Source organism: Rhinopithecus roxellana, chromosome 2 (assembly GCF_007565055.1).
Source record: "Rhinopithecus roxellana isolate Shanxi Qingling chromosome 2, ASM756505v1, whole genome shotgun sequence".
NCBI lineage: Eukaryota > Metazoa > Chordata > Mammalia > Primates > Cercopithecidae > Rhinopithecus > Rhinopithecus roxellana.
In genome coordinates, this window is record NC_044550.1 from 185,140,167 (window position 1) to 185,161,231 (window position 21,065).

Here is a 21,065-nt window from a genome sequence, read left to right on the forward strand (position 1 = left end):
CCTCCTTGGACTCTGAGGTTTCATAAGAGTTATCGTAGGATTTTCTGGGGTAGAAAATGTAGCCCATTTTTAAAGAAATAGTGGTTAAAAACTTTCCAAAAATATAGAGAGAAACCAAAAGCATAGATAGAAGATACTCTGAGAACACTAGGAATGAATTATACACACACATATACAAACACGCACACACAGCATATTGTATTGAAACTGCTGGGAACTAAAGACAAAGAAAAAGTCTTGAAGACAGCAACAGAAAAAAAAAAGACTGATTATCTACAGAAAAATAAGGACAAGAATTATAGTAAAGTTTTTGTCAGAAATCATGCAAGAAAGAGGAAAATAATAAAATCTTAAACGTAATGAAATAATACTGTCAACACAAAATTCTAGGTCCAGGAAATATATTCCTCAAAAGTGAAGGAGAAATATTTTCTCAGACAAAAATGGAGGGAGTAAACCAGTAAGAAAAAAAAATGATTTGAACAACACTATCAACCAATTTGATCGAACTGACTTTCATAGATCACTCTACTGAACTACAATAGAATACACATTCTTCTCAAAGTCACACGGAACACATGCCAAGATAGACCATATTTAGGGCCATAAAACACACCCAAACACATTTTTAAACATAGAAATAATAAGTGTTTTGTCAGTCCAATGTAATTAAGCTAGACATCAATAACAGAAATATATCTTAAAAATTATTAAATATGAGGAAATTAAGCATCATACTTTTAGATGACCTATAAGTCAAAGAGGATGTCTCAAGGAAAGTAGAAAATATTATTATTTTTGCTGTTACAACATCCAGTCAAGATGATGTTTCCTGAAGTTTCCTAGCTCACTCCTTTACTCCTACCCTCATTGGTGAGGCTATGCCATATATTTATATATACTGTTGGATTCATTTGTCACAGGCTGTATTCCATCTTAGGTTTCTGCAACATCTTGGTTTACTTCTATTTTTAATTTGCAATTAGCAATATTCACTCTTAAAGCTTAAGCCTTCTACGTGTTTTGGCAAATGTATGTAGTCATATATTCATCACTACTTTATCATATGTAAGGGTTCCATCATGCTAACATTTTCCATGTGTTGACCCTCTGTAGTAAAAAACAAACAAACAAACAAACAAACAAACAAAAAACTAACAATATCTTTCCTTTCCATCAACTCTAGAAACCACTTAGTAGGTTTTCATTCCCATAGTTTTGCCTTTTTTTCTATTTTCCCCTTATATTCATTCCTTTCTTTGTTTTTTCTTTTTTTCCCTCCCTCCCTTCCTTATTTTTTTTCTTGTTTTCTTCTTTTAGTCATTTAAACAATGCTAGTGAGTACTGTTATAGGCAAGAAAATATATGAGAAAGGCAACCCAGCAGATAAAAAGTATTAGGTTGGTGCAAAAGTAATTGCAGTTTTTGCCATTACAAGTAATCATATAGTGACATCATTAATAAAAAGCATTTGTAGTGTAAAGCTTCAAAGGCATTATGGTTTTGGAAATGAAGAAGTTGAAAATCTGTGTTTAAACTTAATTGACCCCTTATTTGAGAATGAAATACTAAAAAATAGGTATTGTTAAACTCATTATTTTGTGATTAACAAGATAGGAAATCAGTAGATTATGTCTGACAGTTGAAAAAAGAACGGATGATAAGCATATGAGTAACTTCTTTTGTTAGACACCATCTCTCAATCCACAAACGGTAAGTGATTTTAGAAGACCGATGGACCAGAACACGTCCTGCTATTTGTAGTCAGGGAAATAGGGTGCCTTTTCACCCGTGACGGACTGCTATGCTCTTGAAAATGTCAAGGGATTTAATTTACAAGAGAAACATTCTGCAAAGATATGTTACTAAATATGTTGCCATAAGTATGCAACTCATTGGCAGATTTTTATAACGTGTTTGTGTTTTAATATTTTCCTAATCTCCTTCAATTACAGGGAAAATCTTTAGTCATCTTTCTATACCAATGTGATAAACTTGAATCTGAAGAGTCTTTGGCAAAGTGTGAATGTTTGTGTTCTAATGGCAAAAAGGAGCTGTAATAAATGCTATGTTCTAGTTTAATTTATGAAAATAAACTATTAGGCCTGAAATATATGGAATAACTTGAGAATTCATCTGAATATCAGATAATGTTTTGAGTACTGGATATTCAAAGTGAAAACAATGCTCACATTTATTAAAAATAATAATGTGATAATAAAATAATATTATATTTAATAATATACTAATAATAGTTACATTGATAATATAATAGGAAATTTAATAGTAACGTTAATTGAGACAAATATGTAAATTACACTCCACGTAGCTGCTTATTCAATTGTAGGCATTAAAATCATCATTATTACTTTTGCTACAATGAACATTATCAAAAGGGATGGATCACAGAGGAACTTCTAAAAAACATCAAAAGAGCTATTAGCTTTGAACTAAAAGAAGATCACATATTCTTTAAAACTTGAGTGAATTAAAGTTATATTCAGATTTAGATAAAATTATTGATGTGTCCTACTAAGAAGTGGATAGTGTTTATGCTCAATGGACTCAGTGTTGTCTATGAAGCAGAAAGGAAAATTGTTTTCTGGTGAGTTAAGTTTGAAGTTTAGGGAGAGTTGAAGGCAGTTAACACTAATGTCAACAAGAAAAAGAGTTTGATAAGATGTCTTTGGTTACCAACACAGTTTAAAAAGCATAAACTTTCTTCTAGGGTTTTTATGGTATTAGGTCTAACATTTAAGTCTCTAATCCATCTTGAATTAATCTTCGTATAAGGGGTAAGGAAAGGATCCAGTTTCAGCTTTCTACTTATGGCTAGCCAATTTTCCCAGCACCATTTATTAAATAGGGAATCCTTTCCCCATTTCTTGTTTCTCTCAGGTTTGTCAAAGATCAGATGGCTGTAGATGTGCGGTATTATTTCTGAGGACTCTGTTCTGTTCCATTGGTCTATATCTCTGTTTTGGTACCAGTACCATGCTGTTTTGGTTCCTGTAGCCTTGTAGTATAGTTTGAAGTCAGGTAGCGTGACGCCTCCAGCTTTGTCCTTTTGACTTAGGATTGTCTTGGCAATGCGGGCTCTTTTTTGGTTCCATATGAACTTTAAAGCAGTTTTTTCCAATTCTGTGAAGAAACTCATTGATAGCTTGATGGGGATGGCATTGAATCTATAAATAACCTTGGGCAGTATGGCCATTTTCACGATATTGATTCTTCCTATCCATGAGCATGGTATGTTCTTCCATTTGTTTGTGTCCTCTTTGATTTCACTGAGCAGTGGTTTGTAGTTCTCCTTGAAGAGGTCCTTTACATCCCTTGTAAGCTGGATTCCTAGGTATTTTATTCTCTTTGAAGCAATTGTGAATGGAAGTTCATTCCTGATTTGGCTCTCTGCTTGTCTGTTACTGGTGTATAAGAATGCTTGTGATTTTTGCACATTAATTTTGTATCCTGAGACTTTGCTGAAGTTGCTTATCAGCTTAAGGAGATTTTGGGCTGAGACGATGGGGTTTTCTAAATATACAATCATGTCATCTGCAAACAGGGACAATTTGACTTCTTCTTTTCCTAACTGGATACCCTTGATTTCTTTCTCTTGCCTGATTGCCCTAGCCAGAACTTCCAACACTATGTTGAATAGGAGTGGTGAGAGAGGGCATCCCTGTCTTGTGCCAGTTTTCAAAGGGAATTTTTCCAGTTTTTGCCCATTCAGTATGATATTAGCTGTGGGTTTGTCATAAATAGCTCTTATTATTTTGAGGTACGTTCCATCAATACCGAATTTATTAAGCGTTTTTAGCATGAAGGGCTGTTGAATTTTGTCAAAAGCCTTTTCTGCATCTATTGAGACAATCACTAGGTAGTACCATTCAGGACATAGGCATGGGCAAGGACTTCATGTCTAAAACACCAAAAGCAACGGCAGCAAAAGCAAAAATTGACAAATGGGATCTAATTAAACTAAAGAGCTTTTGCACAGCAAAAGAAACTACCATCAGAGTGAACAGGCAACCTACAGAATGGGAGAAAATTTTTGCAACCTACTCATCTGACAAAGGGCTAATATCCAGAATCTACAAAGAACTCAAACAAATATACGAGAAAAAAACAAACAACCCCATCAAAAAGTGGGGAAAGGATATGAACAGACATTTCTCAAAAGATGATATTCATACAGCCAACAGACACATGAAAAAATGCTCATTGTCACTCGCCATCAGAGAAATGCAAATCAAAACCACAATGAGATACCATCTCACACCAGTTAGAATGGCAATCATTAAGAAGTCAGGAAACAACAGGTGTTGGAGAGGATGTGGAGAAATAGGAACACTTTTACACTGTTGGTGGGATTGTAAACTAGTTCAACCATTATGGAAAACAGTATGGCAATTCCTCAAGGATCTAGAACTAGATGTACCATATGACCCAGCCATCCCACTACTGGGTATATACCCAAAGGATTATAAATTATTCTACTACAGAGACACATGTACACGTATGTTTATTGCGGCACTATTCACAATAGCAAAGACTTGCAATCAACCCACATGTCCATCTGTGACAGACTGGATTAAGAAAATGTGGTACATATACACCATGGAATACTATGCAGCCATAAAAAAGGACGAGTTTGCGTCCTTTGTAGGGACATGGATGCAGCTGGAAACCATCATTCTTAGCAAACTATCACAAGAACAGAAAACCAAACACCGCATGTTCTCATTCATAGGTGGGAACTGAACAATGAGATCACTTGGACTCGGGAAGGGGAACATCACGCACTGGGGCCTATCATGGGGAGGGGGGAGGGGGGAGGAGGGAGGGATTGCATTGGGGAGTTATACATGACATAAATGATGAATTGATGGGTGCTGACGAGTTGATGGGTGCAGCACACCAACACGGCATAAGTATACATATGTAACAAACCTGCACGTTATGCACATGTACCCTAGAACTTAAAGTATAATTAAAAAAAAAAAAAATAAAAAGCATAAACTTACTTTAAAATTCGTCTGTTTTGTGGAATGGCAGTAGAAACCAAATTCAGAGTTTTGTGTGGTTGCGTGTTTTCCAGGTAGGGTTGGCTAAGAGTAGAGGGGGGCAGAAAAATTACATGAGCTATCAAGATAATATTTAAAATAATCAAGCATGAAGTCTGGGCTGTGTAAGAAAGGAAGTGAGATCAATAGAGAGTAGAAACAATGAAATGTAATCAGGATCTTAGTGGATGGGAATGGAGTGAATGGGTTCTATGAAGACAAAGAAAAATTCTCTTGGCTTCTACTTACATCACCTTTTCAAAATATATGTCATATGTCAACTTCTGAAAATCCCTTAAATGTTCAGTTAAATAAGAAAGGAAGTAATGCTAAGAGGAATTGTATAGAATGGAATACAATGGGAATTATAAAGGATTGATGTATTCTATGGGGTCAAAGATAAAGTCTTCAAAATTTAAAGTTTTTCACTCATTGATGACATATATCATATAATGTTACTCCCCATTGGAAACTCCTGTAATGTATTCCCATTACAACCAAATGCTTAACAAATAACTTTCATCCCTATCCCCTCCTTCCTGATCTGCTTTCCTTATAGCTTTCCCTATCCCTCCATCTTCTCAGGATGTGTTGACTCTCTTGGAGCCCAAGTATGCCTCAGAGCCCATGTTTGCACCCATGTGTTTGCTTTTGCTCTTTCTTCATTTGGTGACATCATTAATGAGGAGTCTTGAGAGGTTTATAGTCTTAGCAGCTGACTCCATACTTTAGTCTGACAAAGTGGACTGAGAGACGAGGAATGAGGGCTCTGGTGAAGGTTTGAGGTTAAAATTGTGGCAAATAATACACATGAATAAATCAGAAAGATGGGAGAATGATGGCTAAATAGTTCTGTGAGCCAAGCCGTGGTGGGAGAACATAAAACTTGTAGTGTTCTAGGTTATTGGTTATGATAAATAAAATTGAAGTCTCCAGAAAGTGCATATAAAGCATTTTGGTGGTACACAAGCTAGTTTAAAGCTAAGTTAATTAACTGCTTATATTAGCATCGATAGCCTCGGTGGTCAATATGAACAATAAAAATGCTGATTATACACCAATGAATCACTTGAAATTTTATTTTGAGGGGAAAAGAAATGTGTTTTTGTAACTCAGAAGCATTGGTAAAAACATCTTAAGTAGTCATCAACCTAATGAAACCACAATGCAAACCCAACATATTGAACATGAACTCATGGGAAGGGTATACGCAATTCAGGAAATACTCTGAAGTCTTCTTTGACTCAGTATTCCTGTTTTCACAATAAGCCTGTCCAAACATGCTGGTAGTATGAAGTAATATGGTAGAGAACTGTGAAAGGTAGATTTTCCAGGCAAACCTAAAAAAAAAAAAGTAAAAAAAAAAAAAAAAAAAAAGCAGTACTGGACTTATATATTACAGAAGATAGTTTTTGTTTATGTATACACACACACTTGTCCATCTTAGTCTGGCAGAATGTTATTTATAACTATTACGAGTTAACATTTTCTCATGCCTAAGATAATTCATGGCATATAATATTATTTTTAATAACTATCTGTGTTTCTGCTTGATAGAGTCAATACAGTCTATGAGGTAGAAGGAGAAATTCTTTCCTGGTGACATAAAGTTAAACACAGTTTAATGAATGAGAGTTAATAGGAAGCTTATTCGATCTAGCATACAAAAATAGCATTGTTATTTATTAATGGTACATATGTATATTTTCAGCCAATTTTAAAGGAACATTTTAATCTTATTTTCTAAGTTGCTTATTAGGCATATAAGATATTACTGCTTCCTATAATTTAAGCCTTTTGATCTAATTGGAATGTAGATTTTGGTAAAATAATGTTTTATGTACAATGACTTTGGGGTCATATTTCAATAAATCATTTTAAAATTAAATTCTTCAAATTACACTGTTCATTTTTTGGCTTCTCTCTTTCTTTTATAATTTTTCTGTCAATTCAATACCTTCTGCCTCTATTTCATCTCTGATTCATCACTTGAACTTGTTGTATTATTATATCCTTCTATCTCTAATTAGCAGTTAGCACATTGTATTGTCATTTCTGTGTCTTTGTCAAAATGGGCTTTAATGAAGGTAAATTTGGTATTATAATTCTGTATCTCTCAGGTCTCTCACATCATGGGACATATGATAAGCTTTTTAAAAAATGTAGAATAAGGATGGGCGCTGTGGCTTATTCCTGTAATCCCAACACTTTGGAGGCCAAGATGGGTGGAACACCTGAGGTCAGGAGTTCAAAACCAGCCTAGCCAACAGGTTGAAACCCTGTCTATATTGAAAAAAAAAAAAAAAAGCTAGCAGGGTGTGGTGGCGGGTGCCTGTAATCTGAGCTATTTTGGAGGCTGATACAGGAGAATTGCTTGAACCTGGGAGGCAGAGTTGTAGTGAGCTGAGATCATGCCATTGCACTCCAGCCTGGGTGACAAGAGTGAAACTCCGTCTCGAAAAAAAAAAAAAAAGTGGAATAAATATGTGAATAATGGCAGTAAGAAATATTAGTATTTATAAAACACAACTGTATTTTTAGCTCTTATCCAGAACAATTATGGTATTATTTTTGTACACATGAGATTACTTTGTGAAGTTGCCTGATACTTTTTCATTATTAGGAAGGCCAAAATAACATAATAAAGAAAATCAAGTTTATAGCAATGTACTCGAAGTCAGAAAATATCCTCTCAAAAAAACCTTAACGTGGCCTTTTGGGTGCAGTTCAGCATTGGTAGTAGAGCATTTGAGTCCTAGGGCTGGAAATCTGTAATCGATTTTTTTGGACTTTTTTATTTTCTCAGGATTATCATGAACAATTTATTTAACCTCCATTCTGCCTCAGGTTCTTCATCTCAAATCAATTGATACTTTGATTACGGCCATTCTTTCAGGAATAAGGTGGCATTGCATTGTGATTTGGATTTGCATTTCCTTGATCATTAGTGATGTTGAACATGTTTTCATATGTTTGGTGGCCATTTGTTTATCTTCTTTCGAGAACTGTCTAGTCATGTCCTTAGCCCACTTTTTGATGGGATTGTCTGTTTTGTTCTTACTGGTTTGTTTGATTTCGTTGTTGGTTCTGGATATTAGTCTTTTGTTGGATGTATAGATTTGAAGATTTTCTCCCACTCTGTGGGTTGTCTGTTTACTCTGCTGACTGTTCCTTTTGCCGTGCAAAAGCTCCTTAGTTTAATTAGGTCCCAGCTACTTATCTTTGTTTTTATTGCATTTGCTTTTGGGTTTTTGGTCATGAAATCCTTGCCTAAGCCAATGTCTAGAAGGAGTTTTTTCCAATTTTCCAGAATTTTTGTAGTTTCAGGTCTTTGGTTTAAGTCCTTAATCCATCTTGAGCTGATTTTTGTGTAAGGTGAGAGATGAGGATCAAATTTCATTCTCTTACATATGGCCAGCCAATTATACCAGCACCATTTGTTGAAAAGCGTGTCCTTTCCCCACGTTATGTTTTTATTTGCTAATCAAAGAATCAAAAACAGTAGATATTGGCATAGATGTGGTGATCAGGAAACACTTATACACCGCTGGTGGGAATGTGAACCTGTACAGCCACTATGGAAAACAGTGTGGAGATTCCTTCAAGAACTAAAAGTAGAGCTACCATTTGATCCAGCAATCCCACTACTGGGTATCTATCCAGAGGAAAAGAAGTCATTATTAGAAAAAGATACTTGCATATACATGTTTATAGCAGCACAATTCACAATTGCAAAACCATGGAACCAACCCAAACGCCCATCAATCAATGAGTGGATAAAGAAATTGTGGTATGTATATACAATGGAATACTACTCAACCACAAAAAAGGAATGAATTAACTGCATTTTCAAGGACGTGGATGAGATTGGAGACTATTATTCTCTGTGAAGTAACTCGGGAATGGAAAACCAAACATCGTATGTTCTCACTGATATGTGGGAGCTAATCTATGAGGACGCAAACCCCTAAGAATGATACAACGGACTTTGGGGACTTGAGGGGAAGAGTGAGGTGGGGGGGATAAAAGACAACAAATACAGTGCAGTGTATACTGCTCGGCTGATGCGTGCACCAGGATCTCACAAATCACCACTAAAGAACTTACTCATGTAACCAAATACCACCTGTAGCCCAATAACTTATGGGAAAAAAATCAGCTGATAGTATTAACTACTTGATAGGTTTTTTGTGAACATTAAATTAGTCAATATAGGCAAGGGCTTAGAATTGTAACTGGTGCACTATATGACCTCATAAATTATTATTACTATTACTATTTATTGTTTTGAAACCTACTTTGTCATGTTAGAAATCTGTGTTCAGGACACATAAAAAGAACAAAGCATTTAAATTAAATGAGACAGAATTCTAGGATAGGAGATAAACCTGAATGCTGCAAGAGCAAAATAAGAAAAATAAAACATGACTACACAAAGGGCATTATGATTTTTTTGAGTTGCCATCATGGCTCTAAATCCGTTGAATAAATTGTCAAAGAGAGAAATTTAAAAAATAAGCAAAAATTTTTGTATGAAACATTAATTTTTCCAGAGAAAATGATGCAGGAAATTTGTCTTAAATGGCTTGAATTGTGTATGAAACTCTCTTGATATTGCATATCTTTTCTCAAACCAAAGTGCCAGGTCTGAATTTCTTGGCACAACTCAAAGATGACAGGAAATCATCTGTGTGAATACTATGCCTGTGACAATTTTCACTCTCAGCCATTGCTTCTGGCTGAATGTATCATTAGCTATGGAGGAAATGTACTATAATTTATATTTAAAATATTTATGAAATATGCATGCAAATTACCCAGACAACTTACATTTGTGAGTCAAAAAGATGAAAGCAAAATTTAAAACACTTTATAAACCAAAATATGATTTAATTAAAGTTGAAAGTATATTACTTAATATTGTTATTTAATATCACTTTCTTCACATAAAAGTTATTGCTTAAATTCTACACCTAAAAGCACTTACCAAAGTAAAGTAGAAGCAGTGAATTCGAGAATCTTAAAAATCCCTCTTTGAAGAGAAAAGACAAAAAATTGAAGAATTTTATTTAAAAAAATGTACAGGAACAAATCTCCATCTCATATGCAAATCATAGGTACTAAATTCTGATTTTTTTCAAATTATGTGGAAGACACGTTTAAATGCTACATGCGTATCTATAAAACTAAATCGTATTTAAAAATATCCAGAGAAATGATGTGACTTGCCTAAGTTCAAAAGCCTATTTATATTAGGTCTCCTGATTCCAAAACCCATGTTGTTTATAATACATTTTAGTTCTCTGGGTTCAATGTCCTGTTCTCTCATTCATTCTTCATGTTAGAAGAAATGTTTCCTAGGTCAAATGTCTTCTTCTTTATGAAAAAAAAATAAGATAAAGGATAAACGGTAACTAGCACTTGGTCCAGCTACCTTTTACAATTTCAGATACTTTTGTAACATTATTTTTATTTATTAGGCTTTATTTGCATTATGACTTATTATTTAATTTCTAGCTTAGACATTTTTATTTGTTTCAGCTTCTACTTGAGTTTATTGGGATTATGTCAATGTCATCCCCCCAGTTTACTTTTAGCACAAAAGATAACTATTTTTAAGTTGCAAATAAAAAGAGAGCACTCACCAGAGCGGGGATAACTTGGTAAGCATTTGTCTTCATGTTTTTCCATGGTTCCATAATTTTGCGATATTGATATTTTACATATTGGGGCAAGGTGAACTGATAATATTGGTTGATTTTTTTCTAGAAAAATATATAAATAATTATCTCGATATCCCATGAATCAGAGAGACCTGAACATAACCAAATGAATCAAAATTTTATTTGGATAAATTCTACATTTTACCAAATGAATCTAATTAAAGGAAAATTGATTCATACAAAATTAACTCTATGCTTACATTTATAGAATTAACTGTAGAAGAAAATTCTTTGCTTAATTCAGACCCTAAAGCCACAGTGCTTGAGTGAAAGAAATCAAAAACAAAGAAAAATAAAATTAAAAATACATGTAAAAAGGCAAGAAGATAATTTCTTGACCAAGATAAGTGTCCCCAGTTGTAGTTTATTTTCTATTTCTGGTAGGAAAATCCTGGTCCTCAGAGTCATATAGAATGTGTGATTTAACTTAGTGGAATCTATGACACTGAGCCAGTTAATCTCTCTGAGTATTACTTGTCTTGTAGAAGTAAAAGAATTAATACGGAAACAGTACTTTGTTTGCACAATGCCTCCCATATATTTTATTATGAGTACATATTTCCCTCTTCTATGTTCTATTTATCTATATGGATTTAGCCACAGATTGTTGTAGGGATTTAAGTTGGAATTAAATACAGTGGCATCTTCTTTTAGGCTAAGTTCTCATTTTTACGAAGTGGAAAATCAATGGAATTTTAGAATTGCCATGGAATAATTGTTGGGTGGATACTTAGCAATAATGTAAGTGGTACAGTTGGCAAGTGCTTCCGTAACCATTTTTAAAACTATAAGAAGACTTTTATAAAAATTAGAACTTGGTAAACATAGCTTTTTTTTTTTTTTTTTTTTTTTTTTTTTTTTTTTTTTTTTTTTTTTTTTGGTCAAGAGGATTGCGACTTGGCAGTTTCCAAGTAAAATCTAATCATGCTATGATTGTATGGAAAATTTACCAGATATTTTTGGTAATTCTTTGCTTCTTCAGTCAGCTCAGTTTTCTGCTAATAACAAAAATAACTGGTCATAAAATACAAAAGAAAATGTTTTGAGATTATATTTTATTAATTTTGTTTGAACAAAACTTACTTACCTCGGTGAATACTTCAGTTGATTCCTTAGGGAAAGAAAATGAATAAATAACTTCACTGGGGTAACACAATAGTAATTTTTGTCCATATCATAATAATATAGAATTAGGGCTAATTATTTTAATAATTCAGGGTCAAGCTGTTACTACCAAGAAACACAGTCCTACTTTATAGAAATCTGTTCTGAATTAAATGAATGTAAGTACACATTAAAAGGACATATCCTGTGTCAACATAATGGTACCTGACTGAAAATACATTTTATTTCATATTTTCCATTTACCTACATTGTTCATATAATGTCAAATTTCCATGTAATATGGGCAGATGCAAAAGAGAGAGAGAGAGAGACAGAGAGAGAGAGAGAGGAAAAATAATTAAGTCTACTGAGGTGTGTGGCAAAATCTGCATGTTCTTTCTTGGAGGACCAATGTTTTTTAGATTAGTGTCCACAGGCCCACGGTTTGAGGTGGAGAGAAAGGGTAAAGCATGTTTCCCAAGGCACTAAGAAGGAAGATCTTGCTTGCTTTGGGCCCCAGGCCACAAGATCCTGTACCACAATTCATACTTCATCTTCTCAAGACCCTTTCCAACTGTGCTCTCCCACTTGGCACTTTCTCTCACAGCGTGTGTTCCCTGAACCTGTGATTTACATAACTTGTAACCCAGTCCAGTATTCAACTCCTAAACAATATTAAACTACAGTGAAGGCAACTGACAGAATCCTGATTTGACTGTCTTATTTTAAACATTCATTTTTTCTAATGTAACAGAGGTCAGACATATATTATCTAAAAGTGTGTGATAGAACAGCTACTCTTGACCATGTAGATGGTTCATTCCAGACCTCTAACATGACTTTGAATCTGTGTATGTTTTACAAGGGTTTTCCTTTGTTTCCATTCGGTATGTCAATAGCATAACACCTAATTTACTTAAAATAATTAGTCAACAGCAAGAAACAGAGTATTTCTCAATGAACTGGTTAATTGTTTGATTTTTAAATTATCATTTTCCTCCCTAGAGATAACCTACTAGAACATTATTTGAGAAATAAAAAGTATAATAATCAAAATCTTAGAATCAGGGCAATTAAATACTTTGCAGTATATTCTTAATATTTGTAGACAAAAGATCTTTTTTATACTACAGCAAAGGTATTATTATGACAGGTGAAAAAGACTAATTGCAATAAAATTTTCAGTTCAAAAAATGGTAGAAATCTGTTTTTTTAAAAAATAAAGCAGCAGCAAAAACATAGAATACTTAGGCTGTGTGGAGAGGTCTTGCTAACATGGAAGGTCTTGACTGAAAAAAATTTAGGTCAATTGAGAAAATCACAGTTAAGGAGTAAAGAGGATTTTTACGTAAACTAAAATATCACTCAATTTTATTAAAAGAGGAGAATTTCAGAAGTATCAATATTTTAATGTTTAGTTTTTAGAAATATGAATCAAATACAGCTTCATATAGAAACAATACTTTACCATATTAACAGTCTTTTTTGGTGTTTCCTTAAAGGAATAAAACAAGAATTAGACACATTGTTCTCAGTGTATTGATTATACATAATTTCCACTTGGATGTACGGAGAAAAACTACTCTTTTGTAAAGCAGAATAATAAAAACAAATTTATTTGTAATGCTTCTTTTAATCTTTTTTTATCTCTAAGATCTGGAAACATGTAAGTGACATGGTATTTGCTAATACAGTATTTCTTAAATAAATACTAATTGAATGAATGAATTTTTCGTAAGAGTAATTTAGGAAGCACATACTTTTAGGCAACTCATTTAAATAATTTTGATAATTACATGTTTATTTAAAACATATATATAATCAAACTTGTAAGTTAAGTATATATAACATTTCTTTTATTTTTATTTGTATTTTTAAAATTTTTGAGACAGTCTCTCTCTTGTCGCCCAGGCTGGAGTGCAATCATACTCTCTTGGCTCACTTCTACCTCCGCCTCCTGGGTTCAAGTGATTCTCCTGCTTCAGCCTCCTTAGTAGTTTGGATTACAGGCACCCGCCACCATACCTGGCTCATTTTTGTATTTTTTTAGTAGGGATGAGGTTTCACCATATTGGCCAGGCTAGTCTCAAACTCCTGACCTCAGGTGATCCACCCGCCTTGGCCTCCCAAAGTGTGTGAGCCACCGTGCCCGGCCTAACATTTCTTCTTAATAGCAATAACAAGTTTTGAAAAAGCAGAATTTCAGGAAAAAATATTATATAAATAATAGCTTGGATAGAGAACAGGTAAGGGGAAAAAACAAACTGGCAAGTTTAAAAGTTTACAAGAATGAAAACTTACAGGAAAGCAAAAAACTAATTTAGAAGATTCCCTTCCCAGAGAGGATCTGGATTCGGAGAAGCAATGCCCTTTGGAGGATCATTAACAACAAATATGGACGCTGATCTCTCTTTTCCTCCCCTCCTTCGTGAAATTCCCTCTTTGTCCAAGGCTAGGGCGAGGGCTGTCTCAGATACCCTGCTGCTGCTTTGCTGACCACAGACAAGATTTCTTTTCAGGACCTGATCTCCTCCTTGCTTCTTACCTCAGTCTCAAGTCTGACTTTATTTTTTACTCTGTGTCACAATGAATACCTTCAGAAGCAGAAAAATCTCTTCAATTGCCTCTGTAACAAACTCAGAAAACTATCCAAGATGAAAAATCATGCTATGGAGATCTTGCCAGGTTATAAACTAAATCTATCAGCTATCTATAAACCTCCCAGGTTGGCATTGTCTGATGGGGCGGTCTTGGGTTGTCACTGCTCCCATTGAGGCCTGCCTGGAGCAGAAGTCTCTTTCTGGTCTCTCTTGCATAATGCCCATGAATGAGTTTCTAAAACTGCTTCAAGATCTAGAAGAGTGTTGTATTAGAAATGCCAACCACTCGGTCAAAAAGCTACTGTAAATTCCTATTTATTAGTGGCTGGAAAAAATTTTAGTTCACCTCAAAGAAAAATAGTTTGAAAATACCTACCAAAACTAAAAATAAATATACTAAACCTAAACAACTCAGATGCCTTCTAATTACAGGGCACTAGAGGACTGAATTGTGGAATATCATCAGCAGTGTACCTAGGTAGATTATACCTGCAAGTGACAATAAGGATGAATGTGCTAGAAATCTATTGAGGGGAAAATGCAACACCAAGGAGGCTACATCAAGTATGATATTCTTTGTAAATCTCACAAACAAACCAAACTATACACAGAGAGAAACTACTTTGAAATTCAGGGTATGTATGCTTTTCAAAAGAAATGAAGCCCAATCTAAACGCTAATATGAATTACTTGAAGGAGATTTTCAACAGGAAATAAGACCCTTAGGATCTTTCTGATATCATCTTGTCATATTCAGAGTCTAACATTAGCTATGAGAACTTACTGTGTGGTAAAAGCAATTTATTACTTAATATATTAACTTTATTAAAAGTAATGTTATTGTCTAAAATGAATGTTCTAAAGAGAAATAAACACAAGCAAAACAAAATCATGTTTAGGATCATATATGTATGAAATAAAACTTATAAAATATAGAACTATATGTATTAATTATAATACTCATAATTTATAGTGACATGTGTTACTTATTAATTTGTGGTATTAAAGTTTGTGACAAAAATATTATACAGATTTCATGTACATATCCTCTAACCCCAAAATTTCACTTTTAGGACTGTATCGTATTAATGTATTTGTATATGTATAAAATAAATTATTATAAGAATATTGTTATTTTTCCAATTAAAAATAGAAACAACATTTATCATTAGGAAACTAATGAAGATGTATCAATGAAGATGTACACAGTGGAAGTAACTGAAAAAATTTTAAGAAAGAATGAAAACCACTAACTGATTAGGCTTTCATTTCTCGTGGGAACTGGCAAATTTAGTTTGGTTAGTTGATTCATGCAAGTTTAAACCTCCTTTACTTGATTATTCATAAAATTATGACAAAAGTAGTTGTTTGTTTTCATTATCACCGGTTTCCTATGTTTTCAGTTTTTTGGTGATCATCAATATTATAACATAAGGGAAAAATCAGCTTAAATATGTATTTGAAAAATGATATATAAATAAACTTATGCATATAGATGCATATACTCTCACATACACATCATCTGCTATGTCTCCATATTACTGGCAAAAGTGTAAAATATCTTAATTCTGATAGTGAGGATATGTCTCAGTAAGTGTTTTTACATTTTTATGTGTTCAAACATCCCTATAAAACTTAGATAAATTCAATAATTCTTCCTTTAAGAAAAATGCAGATGTTTTCAAAACAGTGAAATTTTCCTATTTCCTATTTATAAAACTCTCCATCCGTCTCAAATTAAGATCTACTACTTTCTCTTAGAAGTTACAGGCTAATATGAAAATGGAAACTAGCTTTCCCATATCAATGGAGTAAAAAGGAAGGGAGGTAGAGCAAGATGATGGCAAGTTTGGTGTCTGTTCATTGGTATGGGAAGACTGTCCCAGGTCTTTTAACCGATTAATTCTTCAGGGCTTCCCTATATAAATAGCAGAATCTTCATGCCAAACTAAAACTATCATGTTTTTTATATACAGAATATTTTTAATTTATATTCCAACAGTGAAATAATAATCTATATTAGCAAAGACAAATTTAGGTTAATATAGTAAATAAATTTAAAGAATACAGAAAATCTTGTTATTTATTATATGAGTTGATATTATATACTGTTTCCAAATATGCTTGACTATTGGTTTTTCTCAAATACACTGCCATTAAATTGTTTCATCTTTTAGGTTTTAGAATGAGGGGCTTTATATTCTTGGAAAGAAATAAAAAAAAAATGTATCTACTGATTCAAGAGGAATATAGTGCCAGTCTAGCATTTGATGACAAACTTGCAACCAATTGGTGATGGAAAACTAACAAGAAATCTTTTCAGGAATATCTAACTTTGACAATGTGGTTCACGAATGTCACACAAGTATATTTTCTTGGGACCCTCTTGACTTCCATTCATTACCTCTTTCATACTTAGGTATTTAAAAAGATACTTATAAGGAATAAGATTGGTAAAACATAATGTACATGCATCTAAGATATATCTCATCGATGAACCAGTAAATACATGAACACATTTTACCTGACTGGTGTGTATAACTACTTCATTTTCCTCCTTATATTTCAACAAAATAAATAACAGATTGTTATAAATAAAAAGCAAGTCATAATAGATAAATAAAAAGTAATTCTTTAAGTATATTTAATATAAGCGGTTTATACTTACTTTCTGAGAGATGCTGGGAGATTCCTTTAAAAAAATTAAATAGTATGTTTAATTACTTATAAAATTGTTATTTTTCCCTTTCTTTGGACTTTTAATTATTCCTGGAGATGAAATAAGGGAAATCAAACTAGGCTTTTTATTGGGTGGCTATATTTATTGGTCCTGTAACAAGAGAAAAAAGCTTTAATTTTATGGTCTGATCAAAAGGCTGAGGAGAACTTGGATTATTTATTGCTCATATTAGAAAAAGCTCCTTAAGACAAATCCACTTTATGAAACAAAATGGAAATGGTTACTTAGAGTTTGAGCAAGTACTTCCGTACATTTCCGCATATTACATTTCCTTTGTTAAATGAAGATACTGGTTTCTATCCTCCCCCCTACATTAAAGAATTGTTTGAAGGACCAAGTGAAATGATATATGGGCAAATACTTAGGGCATATATGTTAGATTTAAATTAAATTAGTACTTATTTGTCACTATTGCTACTATTGTTATTTGTTATTATATTTGGACTGTCTTACTTTTTTTTTTTTTTTTTTTTTTTTTTTTTTTTTTTTGGTGAGACGGAGATTTACTCTTGTTGCCCAGGCTGGAGTGCAAGGGCTCGATCTTGGCTCACCACATCCTCCGCCTCCCAGGTTCAAGCGATTCTCCTGCCTCAGCTTCCCAAGTAGCTGGGATTACAGGCATGTGTCACCACGCTAGGCTAAATTTGTATTTTTAGTAGAGACGGGGTTTCACCAAATTGCCCAGGCTGATTTCGAACTCCTGACCTCAGGAGATTTGCCTGCCTCAGCCTCCAAAAGTACTGGAATTACAGGCGTGAGCCACTGCACCCAGCCAAGACTGTCCTACTTTTAAAGTTAGAACTTTTGGGTGCATTTTGCCTCTAGTTACTGTACTTTTTTTTGAGAAGGAGTCTTGCTCTGTTGCCAGGCTGGAGTGCAGTGGCGGATCTTGGCTCACTGCAACCTCCTACTCCCTGGTTCAGGTGATTCTCCTGCCTTAGCCTTCCAAGTAGCTGGGATTACAGGCACGCACCACCACTTCCAGTTAATCTTTATAGTTTTAGTAGAGACAGGGTTTCATCACGTTGGCCCAGATGATCTCGAACTCCCGACCTCAGGTGATCCTCCTGCCTCAGCCTCCCAAAGTGTTAGGATTACAGGCGTGAGCCACCGCACCTGGCCACGATATATATATTTTTATCCTGTACCCCTCCCCCCTTAAAAATGCAAAACTTACTAGAGTGGGAACAAAGGGATAGACACTTGTCTTACGCTGATCCCCTGGGCTCATAACAGTATGATGTTGATAAGGAACCTGAAGAAATGGGAGGAAGTTCCACTTCTGATAAAATGGGCTGATTTTGTTCTAGAGAGAAAGGAAATTATGAATATTTATTCCACTATTTTATATCCTCAATGAGTCAAAGCAAATGTTAGCAAAACTGAATGAATTAGAATTTTAATTAGAAAATTTATAAGTTGTGGCAAATTTACTTAGAAAAAGTAATAGTTTAGATACATAAAATTTACCTTAACTGTGTCTACATTTATAGTAAATTGCAGAATTGAAAAATTATCAAATTAAGTAAGACCACGGGAGAAAATTATCTATGTAGGGAAAAAAAAGTATGTTTAAGAAAGGAAATGAAAAAAAAAAAAAAAAAAAGAAAACAAAAAACAGAAAAACCCACACAATCACAAGGTGTGTGTCTCAACTTATTCCTTTTCCATGTGCGTTGGAAATTAGTCTGGTCTTTGGAGTCAGAACTGAACTTTAATTTTCTTTACCCAGGGCACTGGAATCCACGACCCCGATCAAATTGCTTAAACTGTCTGAGCATTACTTACCATGTAGGATTATATCTGTTAAAATATAACGAGAAGTTTGCCTAGTAACTAAGTATTCTAGTAAGTTCCAGAGCCTTTGAACTGACTTTACAAAGATTGTTTTTAGGAATTAAATATAAAACCACAATAGCATTTTTTCCTCAGGAGAATTTTCTTTTAATAGAGAGTGAAGATTAAATGTGTGGAGAAAGTCAACGGGTCTTTAGAATTGTTGGATGGTTATGTTAAGAGAGGTACAAAATGAGAATGCTACTGGAAGTATTTTGACAAAATGTAGGAAAGATACTTATAGCAACAAAGAAGTTAGTAACGATCTAAATTCCTAAAAAGACAGGTTTTATTTGGAGCATTCTATTTTTAAGTGTTCAAAAACAGATGTTTCTATTATAAAGGTTTTAGAAAGCATGCCTGTTCTGTGTTGAGATAGGATAATAATTGTCAATTTTTTAGATGAATTTACTGTGTTTCAAGCAATTTTTGTATAAATTAAATATATGTCATCTAATACAATCTTGCGGGGTTAATGCAGTTCTCCGTATTTTCAGTTAAGGAAACTGGAGCTTGGAGAGGTTAAGTAAAAACTCGTGGAGCTGGAATTGGAATTCAAGTTGCCTGATACCAAAATCTATGCGCATTCCCTACACACGCAACAAACTTCTCTAGTCCGCAGAGGATGGAATACATCAGGAGTCCCCAAGCTTTTTGACATCAAGGACCGGTTTTGTGGAAGAAAATTTTTTCCACGGATGGGGCGGTGGTATGGTTTGGGGATAAAACTCTTCTACCGCAGATCATCAGGCATTAGAAAGCTTCTCATAAAGAGCACACGACCTAGATCCCTTGCATGCGCAGTTCACAACAGGGTTCACTCTCCTGAGAATCTAATGCCAGGGTTGATCTGACGCCAGAGCTGATCTGACAGGCTAATGTTAGCTTGCCTGCAGCTCGCTTCCTGCTGTGCTGCGGATGGTTCCTAACAGGCCAAGGACCAGTACCAGTACCCGCTGTGGTTTGGGGACTCCTTGATTATATGACCTCCTGTAGCTTGAGAATGTTTACACTTCAGATATTGGGGATAAATTTCTCTCTCTCTCTCTCGACGGAATCTCGCTCGTTCACAAGGATAGAGTGCAGTGGCGTGATCTCGGCTCACTGCAAACTCCGCCGCCCGAGTTCAAGCGATTCTCCTGCCTCAGCCCCCTGAATAGCTGGGATTACAGGTGCCCCCACACCACGCCCAGCTAATTTTTGTATTTTTAGTAGAGACGGTTTTTCACCATGTTGACCAGGATGGTCTCAATCTCTTGACCTCGTGATCTGCCCGCCTCGGCCTCCCAAAGTGCTGGGATTACAGGCGTGAGCCACCGAGCCGGCCGATACATTTCTTAATGGGATAGAATGAATTGTGTGAATATTTGAGAGAAGAAACAGCCAAAATAAGATGTTTTACTTGAAATTATCATGTATATGAGAAATTTACCAGTTGTTTTACATAGTGCTTTTGGTCCACAGTGCGCTTAATTTCCTGGTAAGAAAAAAAAAAAAAAAATCTCTAAAAATACACAAAAACAAAATCCTACTAAATGGTGTTAATTTTATTTTATTTGAATGAAAATTACCCCTGTGAAAACTTCTGCAGATTCCTTTTAGGGGAAGAAAAGAAGAATTAACATTGCTTTCATGATTAAGCTTTGGAGTCATGCTAGAATATTAGGGGTAATTAATTAAATACTCAGGGCCCAAGCCACTACTACTTAAAAATTATGTCATTAGGAATTTAATACATTAATTAAAAATTAAAACATTTATCATCAGAGTCATCACTATCAAAATAGCACATGAATAAAAATGTTTTATTTTAAATGTTTATGAATTTTTTATTATTGATACAATATCAAATGCCTACAGAAGGTGACAAGGGACACAAAATATTATGACACAGGCCTGGTGAGGTTGTGGCAAACCAAGTCTCATATACCCTTTCTGGAGGACACAAATGTTATCTTTAAGTGACTGTCAACTGTCCATTTGAAAGTGATACTTATAG

General features: G+C 34.3%; 1 protein-coding gene across 1 annotated transcript; it reads right to left on the minus strand.

The window, feature by feature from the left end:
• Positions 1–10,050: 10,050 nt before the first annotated feature.
• On the minus strand, positions 10,051–18,523 carry LOC115892351 (alpha-S2-casein-like). Its single transcript, XM_030913521.1, has 7 exons — positions 18,408–18,523; positions 17,159–17,182; positions 13,359–13,385; positions 11,874–11,897; positions 11,737–11,784; positions 10,709–10,828; positions 10,051–10,095 (listed from the first exon to the last, which is right to left on the minus strand). Exons 1-7 carry the CDS (start codon positions 18,459–18,461, stop codon positions 10,084–10,086), a joined length of 309 nt encoding a protein of 102 aa, XP_030769381.1. The 5' UTR covers positions 18,462–18,523; the 3' UTR covers positions 10,051–10,083.
• Positions 18,524–21,065: the final 2,542 nt, after the last annotated feature.